Source organism: Nipponia nippon, unplaced genomic scaffold (genome assembly GCF_047370975.1).
Source record: "Nipponia nippon isolate SJK-2023a ecotype South Korea unplaced genomic scaffold, ASM4737097v1 scaffold_1, whole genome shotgun sequence".
Lineage (NCBI taxonomy): Eukaryota > Metazoa > Chordata > Aves > Pelecaniformes > Threskiornithidae > Nipponia > Nipponia nippon.
In genome coordinates, this window is record NW_028262290.1 from 15384938 (window position 1) to 15396823 (window position 11886).

The 11886-nt window shown below is 43.7% G+C and overlaps 1 protein-coding gene across 3 annotated transcripts in view; it reads left to right on the forward strand.

Moving 5' to 3' along the window:
• The window catches only part of SAMD12 (sterile alpha motif domain containing 12), a 179904-nt gene extending 168226 nt beyond the window's left edge, over nucleotides 1-11678 (forward strand). For all 3 annotated transcript variants that reach the window (XR_015702228.1, XM_087747194.1, XM_087747209.1), the window contains one exon: nucleotides 2379-11678. Coding sequence is in view for 2 of the 3 variants with exons in the window: in XM_087747194.1 (XP_087603320.1) it covers nucleotides 2379-2401 (23 nt within the window). In the remaining variant the exon portion in view is untranslated. The remainder of the gene's footprint in view (nucleotides 1-2378) is intronic.
• Nucleotides 11679-11886: the final 208 nt, after the last annotated feature.

An 11886-nucleotide genomic window follows, 5' to 3' on the forward strand; every position in this document is an offset into this window, starting at 1 on the left:
CAGTCCTGAGGCCTGACCTGATATAATTAGCCAGTTTACCCATTTTATTTTAGTCCTGCAACTCTGTGGCTAGGCAAGGTATTTTCCATTGCTTGAGAGACCTCTTCCAGTTTTCCCTTCTTTGTGGTGGACGAGCTATTTAACCTCAGAAAAAGTCCTGCCTCTCCTTTGTGAGGCAAGCCTGTCTCTGTTGATGCTACACAGATGGAAGGTATCTTCCAGTTCACCTGGAATCAAACACTTTTGAAGTGAGGTACCAGTTTGCCTCTCTCCAAGTTTAAAACCTCCCCCAAATTTCCCCTTTATCTTCATACCTGCTTAACGTCGCCATTGCTTTATCTTCTGTCCTGTGGGATGCGGTCAGTTATCTGTCCAGACCATCTGAAGGCTCAGAACCTTCCCATCCATTCTTCCAAGGAATAAAACAGTTGCTGGGTCCCAAATGTGCATCTTTCTTGGGCCACTACTGACGTGGGTATCTCAGGTAGTAGATGATGGTAGGTGGTGGTGGGATCATGGCACTAAAGAACCTTGAGAATAAAGGCAAGGCAGTTGTAAAAACAAAAATCAAAAAGTAGCACCGTAATCAGGTGAATATGCCCACGTAAGGAAAGAAATAGCTAAGGAGACTGGTTGTTACTGTTCCTCTATTTCATAGGCTGTATTTAGACTGAGGGATAAAGTGCTCATAGCAGGGCGTGGGTTTTTTTTAAATCTTATTCAGCATTCTTCCAGCACCTGCTGGTTTAACATCCCATCCTTTCCCTGCTTGATCAGACCTTCATGTCCATTTCTGCAACAGTTTGGGGTTGGAAGAGGCAAATATGGACAAACTGACAGCTTGGCAGAGCCAGTCAGCTTGCACCCCGCAGAGAAGAGCCTGTTGGGCATGATTTTGAAGGAGTGAGAAGCAGAAATCCACTGCCAGCCTGAGTTTCAGCTGATGTGAATGCTGCCTTGGCAGCATCAGTATCCCATTAGCTTCACAATTTGGAATCTGGCCCAAAAAAAACAACGATCCAGCTCTTCCCACACATACAGACGTGTACATTCATGCGAGAAGCAGGACATCAGCTGGAAAGGGTGCAGAGCCCACCCCAGTGAGTCCCATCCCAGCCCTGCCCTGGTCAGAGATCTGGTCGGTAAAACTGGTAATGGACGAGGGCTCTGTGAGAAACAAAGCTGTGTCCAAACACATTGAAATAACACGGTGAACTTGCCTCTGCATGGCTACTTGGCTCCAGAGGCTAGCGTAAGCCTGTGATGGGTTTACATGTATTTTCATGGCTACATACTGAATAAATGACTGAATGTGCTTCAGTGTGAGCAGTCCTGCCTGGGCACTTGTCTTCTGTTCAGAAAGGCAGAACAGGGAGCACAAATCCCCATCAGAAAATGTATAATCATAACATAATTTAGGTTGGGAGGGACCTCTGGAGACCATTCCACTCAAAGCAGGGCCAAGTTAAGTTGTTCAGGCCCTGTCTGGCTGAGTTGCGGATATCTCTGTAGGTGGAGATCACACAGGCTGATCAGGTAACTTTTTCCAAAATTTGAGCAGCCTCACTAGGAAGATTTTTTTTTCCTTGTATCTAACTGGAATCTCTTTTGTTGCATCTTGTGTCCATTACCTCTTGTCCTTTTGCTGTGCATCTCAAAGAAGAGTTAGGGTGGAGGAGAGGAGAAACTACAAGAAACCTCCACATATTCCTCCTTTATGGTGTGATCACCTTACAGCTTTGCAAGGCCTTTCAGGCAAGGAATAGCAGCCACCAAAATTGAGTGCGCTTTACTGCTTTTAGCAGGGGAAGATAAACTCTTTGCAACCCTCTAACTACCTTATGGGGTCTGAAGTGAGGAAAGAAGTGGGTGAGCTGTTGTCACATCTCCTATGCAGCAATGGCCAACTCTTGCCATCTTGGCCAGCAGAAATGGTGAGGGAACATCTGCCCCTACTTCTGCATTTGGCAGAGCCTTTCCAGCATTTGACTATCAAGCCTTCAGTAGTTAATGCAAGCCCAACCAAACCGAAGAGCCTGCTCTCTGGGACTCAGACTAGAGGAGGAGTAAGCAGTGCTTTCACATGAGGCAATAAAATTCAAGTAGGATTAATTAAATCATACAAACCATTGCTGGTCTGCACTTTATATTTATCTAAGGAATTGATTAAGCGCTGAGTTTTTTGGTTGATGAGTAAAGCTGATTTAAAAAGTACCAGGATCACAATATATATTCTAGCAGTAGTTTGTCTTTACAGCAGAAGTATATTTATTCAGCTCAAACCTGACTTTTTTTATTTTAGTTGAAATATATGGTAATTCCTTTGCTCTGTTCTATACTCACTGTCTGGTTTTGGTTTTCTGTTTTGCTTCTTACAGCCCCAGCAGAGAGCTCTCCATAAACATTTCCAGCCTCTAAAGCTGCTGTCCTGCCAATTGATATGAAAGTGAACTTTCCTTTGTGAAAAAAAAAAAAACAAACCATAATAAATGGCACTGCCAAAAGGTGACCATGGAAGATTGAAGACAAACTTGAAGTAAAATCAGCCCACTGAAGACGATGCACTCTGGGAAGACCTGGTTTGCTGTGGAGTAAAAATGTGGTGCATAATACCCAGTGCTAATTTGTTGAAAATGGTCATTGACAGACCTTTAGCTGGAAAATTGCTTCCAGTTTTCATCACTGTGCATAACTTTTGAGTTCCCTTTAGGGGACTGTCTATGCCCTTCACTAGAAGTCCTGTTTTAGCATGGCAACTACTGGATTCTTTTACTATGTATGCAGATGGCATGATGTTTTAGGAAAAACTTACAGCAATTCTCCAATCTCAGTGGATATGTTCACAATATTACACTCTGATAGGAATGTAAACGTCTTGTATATGTTAGTTTTGCAGTCTAATGGTATTCTGTTAAATAATATCAGCACTTCATACGTGCTTCCTGCACAGAACTAGCACAGTCCATATATATATAATGGTCTTTTTTTAAAATACTGAGGACAGGTTTCAGTATTTGTGCTGAGACTGCATCCAAACTGAAGTCCACTACTAGCATACCTTCACCGATTCACAGTAGATTGTGTAGATAGATTTGCACGTGGCAGAGGTGTGACTTCTTTTATCGAGACTTAGAGAACAGCTGTCACAGAGGTAGCCAAGAACAGGGTAGGTTGAATGAGCTGTAGGACGCTGTGTCTGTCTGCTCTCCCTCCCATCTGACAAATATCAAAGGTTCTCGTTTCTAGTGTGCTAATGTGTTTTCTTACTCAGCGAGGGAGAGGCAAGGGAGAGAGCCTTTCTCAGAGATGTGTGTGACCCTGGTTTTGGTCTATGATAAAACCAGAGTAAACTGGAAGAATTCAGGTTCTTTATGCTGGCCACCATTTATGTTTTGGGCAGGGCTGGGGAATCATAGTCCAAACCAAACTCTCTGAACAAGGTAAAGTGTAAGACTACACTTCTAAGGAGCAAGACACTCCCTTTAGAGAGGGCAGACTTCATTAACTTTTTCCACTTTCTACCCAAAACAGTATTTTGGTAGGAACTGGGAATAAGCCAATGGTTCCAATAAGCCTTTCAATATACTGTAGCAGGCTCAAGACTGTTGCATTCAATCTGAGCGTTGTTTTTTGTTCAGTCTCTGAATGGCTGGCCTCATCTCTGGCTGTATCACAGCTGGCTGTGGTACTGTTTCTTCCATGGGGACTCAGTGGAATTAGTGTCTGTCCCTCACATCAGGACCTTCTTGACACACTCTTTATAATGAACTGGTGCCATCAACCAACATACTGAGGGGACTTACCTATTTGTTCCTTCTTTCTTTAATATCAAAGGTAACTTTTTGTGTATTTAAAGACCATCACTCTCTCCAGTCTGATAGACAGGTACTATAGAGTCGTCGTTAGCATATATGCCAAACTGTGGGTGAGACGCCATACTGGGGTGAAGATGCAGCGATGGAGAGAACGTGCAGCTACATCAAGTCAAAGGGACCTTTTTAGACGAAGCTCCTGTGTTATAATTCTTAAAAACTATTGTACAGTTCATTGCTAGAGAATGGAAGGTCAACCACTGAGGGTGCCCGGACAACCAACAGATAAATATCGTTAGGACTTAATTTTTTTCAGGTGGGTATGGGCTTAGGTTTCAGACTCCACCCATCTCAGATTCAGCATGTTGGATATTTCTGTAGTATTTAGTCCAAAAGCAAATTATTTTTATTGATGACCAAGATTTTCAGAAGTCGCTAGTGATTTCTAATGGTTTGGGGCTTTCCATGGTTTTCAAATAGAGCTCCCAAGAATTACAAAGCAGTAAGCATCTACATTCTCTTTCTGAAAATCCTGGTCCCTAATTTGAAATTAATTGGTGTAAAAATTCTCCTTAAGACATTAGAATCTTTGCCAATGGCAACATTTGCACTTTTTAGAGCTTTTCATAGGGTTGCAGGTTGGAATCTGATACCAAGAGACCCGGCCGTGCGCATGGCACAGGTCCACTGTAAGCTTCAGCAAATTTTACAGCTCCTTCTGCTACAGGTTTTAAAAATGCGCTCTGGCAACTGACATGAATTTCATGTTGGTACGGCAATTAAAAAAACCCACTTTGATATAAGTTATTTTAAAAAGAAGAATGCTATACTTCTGCAGTAGGAATTCTCTTATTTTACTACCCAGTGAAAAAATCCGGAATAATCTGAATGATAAAAGAAGAGTTTATCAGAGAGCGTTATCTTAAAAGGGCGTACGAGAAGAAGTTGAGTTAGGCAGAGAGCCACTAGAAGCATTTTTTGTATCAATGTTAGTTTTGAACATCTTCCGGTATATGGGCATGAATTTAGATGTGTGCACTTCTCCTGGTAAAACAGTTTGTTTTAAAAGCTTCCCTGGATTTTAGCTATGGTGACCTAGAAAAGCAGTGTTAGAGGCCCTGAGAAATGTGAAAATCAAGTCCCAACCCTTGTGTAGCCAGACTCGGTGAGAAGTCTGCTGTAGGTGCCTATCGGACAAATCTCCTTTGAAGCTGGTGTAGGTCTCCATCCTACAGCCAGCCCGTGCATGTGGATAACTCCAAGCATAGTTCCCCCGAGCCCCGTGACACTTCTCACGTGTGTAACTGTCTGCAAGAGCCATAAGGATATAACTGTACTTTTTGGCTTGTATTTAACTATTCATCGTGTTTGGATTTTTTAATCACTGTTATTCTCCCAAAGTAGGCCATGCTTCCTCAGGGATATTTATGAAATTGTTCTACATCTACCGAACAACTATCTGGATCCCAGCATATTCTTCTGAAAACTTTTTAATATAAATAAACATGTGGGAGAGATTTTTGTTATTATGAATGGGGGCAGGTACTGTGTTCTCGGAAAGGCTATTGAGTGCAGACAATCAAGTCTATTGCATTTTTTATGCCGAACACCTTATTAATAGCAGACACATCCGCTTTTGCCTGGGTCGCAGGAACAGTTCAGGGGAAAGAATGCTTTATCTCTAGTCAATAAATCATTTATGTCGAGAGTGCCAAAGACCAAGTCAACATGAAAGGGAGCGAATAAGTTATTCCGGCAAAGGAAGTGAATTTAAATACGCTCAGAGCCATTAGTTTGGTGCAAAAGAGTAGGAGACAAACGCTATTTTCATAAAAAAGCAATTATCAGCCCTGTGGAGATAGATAAATTCGCAAAGGCCAGTACTGCCGTTATACCGATCACTAGTTATTATCTCTGAAACAAACCAGTATTGCGATCAGGACACCGTTCTCCCTGTGCAGCCCTGCAGCCTCCCTCCCATGCCCAGCGCCTCTCCCTGCCGCCGCGCTCGTCTGGTTTCTTTGTGTTGAGAAAGGCTGAAGCATCAGACCCTGCTAAGAAATGCCGACAGAGACTCAGCCATCCCAAGTGCTTCAAACCCTGAGAAGACCTACACTAGAAACCTGAAGGAATTGCTCACCCCAGAAAACACACTGCAACTGAAAACATTCTTTGCGCTGTTTTGTTCGTTGTTTTTTTCATCTGCGTGGCTTTCCGTGCCTGAACACCCACCATTTATTCTGTTAAGGGAAATGCAGCCTCCAGGAGGGGAGTTTGAAAAAGCTCCCAAACTCTTTGGTTTTGCCCGCCCAGCTGCATGGCGATGCTCTACCGGTGGGTTCATCGCTCCCTGTCTGTTCCTTGGGGTAAGTGCAGTCACTCAACAGCAGCTGCAGCGTCGCTGAGGAAATCAAACTATCAAAAATGACAAAATTCTGGTTTTGTTTTGTCCTGAATTTTTAGAAGACCCCAGGCCAGACCCTGTCAGCCTTACATTGGCGCTACTCCGTCAAAGTCTGCGGAGATGCATTGATTAATGCCAGCCATGGAGCCAGGCCTGGGGTGGGTTTTTTGTCATCACTAAAACTAACCTCCCTCCACCTGCCACAAAGCCACAAGATCTCAGTTATTCAAAACTGTCTCAGGCAAGCAAAGTAAAATCCTGCATCTCTCCCACTGGTCCCCTTTTAACAACTCACATCTCTGCCATCAGAGTCTCCTTGAACGGCCCCGCTGCAGGACTGTGCTGCAGTTGACCCTGGTATATATAGACTGTGGTCAATAAGATTTTAATTTAAAAAGAAAAGGTCCTCTGGTATAATTAAAATTGATGAGTGAGGGGGAAAGGACTACCAGCATTACCTGCAGCCTCCTATAGTAAAATTCAGGAGAGTTACCTGGAATGCAGAAAACCCCACCAAGATAACGTATGGGTGATTAGGCAGCCTCATGAGGATAAATCAGCAAGTAAGAAAAGTAGACGTTTGATGAGGGAAGCCAAAAAATCTATGGGAAGTCAGTGGCCAATAGGCTAGGGCTGGTTACACCAAAGGCTTTACGTATATCCTAATAAATACCGTTGTAGCAAAGCTAAGTCTGATGTTAGACAGGCACGGCACACTGATTACTCACCGTACGTGCAAAAACCAACAAATATTCTTGTTTTGTATTTGAAAGCAGTAGAAGGAGGGAGTCAGATTGCACATTAAAATGTAATTCCTCCTACTCCATCAGTAATTACGGGTAATATTAAGCAGCAACTATCCAAACGTATTTTTAAATTTGTAGAACCATTAACTGAATCCGAAAGTGAAGAAAAAGTTGCCTAGGACTCCTCAGAACTGGAAAGCATAAAAGAAGCTTCAAATGACACCAAAACTCTAATAATTCAAAAGAATGAGTGATTTGACCCTGAAAACTATAGGCTCATTATCTTCCTATCAGTCTTAGGCAAAATCATGGAAAGGTTGATATGGCACAATAGTTAAAGCAATTAAAAATTGATAAAACCCTCCAAATGATTTTTATAGAAATGTATCATGCCAAATAAATTCACTATCATTTTTTGTGATATCAAAGGCTTGTTGATAAAAGAAACTCTGCTGGCATACTATACTTAGCCTCCTGTAGATCATTTGATTCTGATAAAGAACAAAACAGCACAACGTAAAATCAGTATCACCCATATTAAGTGGATTAAAACTGATTACAGGTTAGATCACAAAAAATAGCTGTAAATATGAAATTATCAGCAAGGACATGAGCTCCTCTCAAGGTATGCTCTATTTTCAATATTCCTCCCAGGGAAAGAGAAAATTACTGCTGGCAACAGCCAGAGATGACAAAACCAGGGGTGCGGTAAATAATGATATGGAGCAGGTCAGTGGTAGAGAGTAACCCGGAGGACGGCAGCGTCGGAAACCCGGGAGGGATGGCCGCAAGTCCGACTCGGGGAGCACGTCTGGAATAACAGAGCGTCTGTGAAGGCGTATGAAATAACCCCTTCAGCGTCAGCCTGAGGTGCTCTTGCCAGCTGGGATGTGGGCCTTGGCCATAGCAACGCTGTTCCAGTTTGTTCGGTTACTGCCCGACTTTCAAAAAGGGTATCGACAACTTGGAAAGATTGTTTTCAATAGCTCCCAGTGTCACTCAAGAGCAGGAAAACAGGTCTTATTACCGTGTCAGATTAATGAAGCTCAAGCTATTAATTTATCAGAGGCAATTTGAAGAGGTAACTTGATCTCTGTCTGCAATCACAGTCTTCTACCTGGGCAGGGAAGTGCTGTCTGAAGGCAGGTAGCTCTTTTATTTAGACCAAAAGGGAATGATGTGCTCTACTGGTTGGAAACTGATTTCAGGCTGGAAATTAAGTGCAAATTCTCGACAGGGAGGATAATTACCCGTGGAGACAACTTACTTAGTTACCTGGCATGTTCTCCATCGCATAAAGTCTTTAAATGTATGCAGAGTATTTTTCTAAGTCAATAAGCTCTACCTCAAACTGAAATCCAGGCTCAGCGTGGCAATTACTGGATGAGGTTATTAGGCGCGTGTTATGCAAGGATTAGACTAGATCATCAGATGTAAACTTCTAAATTAAAAATATCGTAAAGTTTCCAATATTACAGGAAGGCGGGGCAACCTATATCCATTTTTTCACACAAAATGGTCTCAATTTAAACAGCTTATATGAACAGAGCTGTGCTTGCCAGCATTTGGTCTGAGCATCAGTAGTTCTGCTTGCAGTTGCAAGGTCCTTCTGCGCATAAAGGGAGAAAGCCAGACAAGAAAGGAAAACACAAACCCTTGGACATATAGAGAAAGTCTGTTGTCTTTCATTGATAACAGCCTGAGACAAAATGATGCACTCAGATGATGGGGCCAAGTGGAAGTGTAGCTTGAGCAAGGACTAACAACTCTGGGCTTGCCTCGTAATTAAGGAGGTAGCATCTTGCTGGCAAGCAGCAGATTTTCCTGCCTCCAACAACCAGCAGAGAAGCTGCAGTGGTGACTGAGAATTATATTGTATCGCTGTGCAGCTGAACACGGTACACGAGTTTCTTGCTTCAAAGACAGCAAACTGTTCCTGCTGTCATGACGAGCCCCATCGGAGCCGGTTAATAAAGCCCTAGAAGTGAAATGACTGCAGTGGGACTACCCAGAGTAATGAGAGCTGCTCCCAGCAGTGGGGTTTTGCAAGATTGGGCCCTGTTACCATTGGCTGGTTTGAATGTTGTACCCTAGAAATAAGCAAAGGAGCGCTCGGTGTCCGATTCAGGTTTCACAAAACTGCCGTCGGTAGGTGCGAGCCAAGTACCAGCTGGCAGAGCCGCCTTCTACCACGCTCCATCGGGCGGTGGGTACAGCACAAACTAGGATGGACGTCTGAAAGAGTAAACAGTTCACGCAGACAAGAGAAACTATAAAAGCAATACTTACTGCAAATTGGTATTGAATCGACATCAAGAAGCTGAAACAAGAAGGGAGCTAGCTGTGGCCATAGCTAAGAAGATAAAGATCTTTGGGGATTCTTGCTCTAATCCAGTGTGAAATCCTAAGAAAATGAGTTTGGTCTAGATTTATCGTTTAAAGAACATTGGTACATGCCAGCCGCCTGTCAAATAAATTCTGCGGAGTCACTGGCTTCGGTGCGTGATGGCTTGCGAGTGTCCGGGCACTGCCGGGATGCCTCGGAGCTCTGGAGGAGAGCGGTCCTGAACAGGCGTGCCCGGGGTCCGGCCGGACGGAGCAGAAGCTGAACTTGCAGATGACTGTATAACGTCAGCTTCTGCCATAAATGTAGGATTGCCAGCATCATTGTAACACAGCCAGGCTTAGTCTGAGAATGAGATGAAAAGCTCCTTTCTGATTTTAATTCCAAATATATCTAAGTACTTTTTCAGAAAAAAAAAAAAATCCTCTGTCGCTGTTGTTACATCTCTAATCACGTTACTTCTATTAAGCACTTGCCTTGAATTCATCTATTTAATATCATAAGTCACCAAATTAAATAGCGATACACAGGGTGTTTTTTAAAGCGGGGAGATCGATATTGCAGCAAAACTGCATGTAAGCAATAAGAAGCTGTGCAGAGAAAAAAAAAACACAAACCACAATCTGCCCTATCAGATGCGTAGGGGACTTGGTTAGTTTGTTGGTTTTGTTTATTGAGAGCACGGTTTTACATCTAGACAGAGGTTTTCCCTACTGAGCCAGGCTTTGGTCTCAAGACTACTCCAGATAAAGAAATGGTTGGAGTCCTCTTACCACTTCATTGGCACCCCTTGTATGCAAGAGGCTCCTTCTCTGCTTTTCTTTGAGACAAGCACAGAGGGACTTGTGCTTCCAGCCTATGCAGAGCATCTCAGTGTGAGACCCAGATCTCAGCCTTCTCCCCCCGAGCCCAATGCCACCGACCGAGGGGAGGCACGGGGCCGTGCTGGGCCAACCCTCAAGTGGAGCCTGGTGTCCTGTGCTGGGCTGAGCGCTCTCTTAAAGCTGTTGCAGGAGACACATGACCTTGCAGAATTGGACCCTGCATTTCAGGGCACCAGCTGGGGTTGCTGCTGTCTGCTGGGCTTCCCCTAAAACAGAGCTGAACTGCACGGGCAACGCTCTGGCAATGGGAATGACCAGCATTTCCCCAAAGAGGCTGCCAGCTCTGAGAAGAATCCTTTGCTTTGCACTAAGCTGCTGGGATACTTGGCGAGCGTAAGAGGTATATTTTTAACTTTCTCACAGTTATTGCAGAATCTGAAAGTGGCAGAGACATGCTTTGGGACGTGCTGGGCTTTGTTTTCAGTTTCTTGTAGGGACTGGAGCTGTGTGGACCTGCCTCACAAAATTATTTCTTTTTCACCAGTGAGGGTGAGATGGGAGTAATGCCTGCCTGACTGCGCAATGTAAACCAGCAAAGGGGGCTCTAAGTTTGGGGTCCTCTATTTTGAGGAGCTAAATTTAAGGTTGATTGAACTTGACTTTGGGAAGAGCAGCTAACTGACAGCTGGAATGATAGCCGCACCTGAGTTGTCTCCAAAGGTTGCCCCCAAATCAGTGGCCCATGTACAGAATCGGATGCCAGGCTGCGCTTGCGCCTCGGCGCCGGCAGCTGATGATGGGCATGAGCCGCAGGGAGCGAGAGGGAGGCTGGGATCAAGGTCCCAGGGATCTGGTGGCCTGTTGCAGCAGAGCTGGATGCAGAAAGGCTGCTTGCAAGCTCATGGCCACGCTGTGTGGTCAAAATGGTCTCTTGTAGCCAGCAAGTTGTGTCTGGCCCAGCTGCCTTTGGAGTCAGTCCTGGTTTGCGTTCACTGAGGAAATACTCTTAAGTCAGAGATCCCCTTTTAATGTTAACTTGGTTGAAACTCTAGGAAAATGCCAGCACTCTCATGGTTAAAAAGCGACGCACTGTTATTCCTGTGGCTGAACTTTTTAAAGATGGAGCCCAAATGAGGTGGCATAAGACAAAAGTGTGCCTTTTTGTTTGATGTACACTGCATTTCCCCAGGCATCCAAGGTGTTCATCTGTACAGCAGTGCTTTTTTTCCCAAGACAGAAATTATCATGCAATCTAATTTTTAGTATACAAAGTGGCCATCACTGTTAATTCCACCCTACAGTTTTTATATTTACTCTTTAATTCCTTCTGTTTTCAAAAATGAACAAAAAAATAAAACCCGGGTGGGAGGGAGGAATTCTTTTAAACAATGAAATTAAAATCAATATCAAATTTTTGGTATCTTTGGGCATGATCTCTGGAAGCTTTGGATATCTGCTTTATCATTTTGTATATTTGACAATTTTGTACTCTGCATTGTTTGACTTCATTTGTGCATGGCGATGTATTAAAACATGGAATTTTTATTATACAGTAAAAGCATTTTGTTTGATTTAAACAAGGTCAGGGCTTGATCCATTGCATGAAGAGGAAAAAAAAAAAAAAAGAGATTTTTGCCAGGAACCACTCTCACTTGACACTCTGACCGGTCTCATTCAGGGAGGTTCCAGCACCTGAAGGTGGCAAAGCTTTGCACCCGCCCGCACCTCTCCTTCCCCAGCTGCGGCCCTTCGGGGC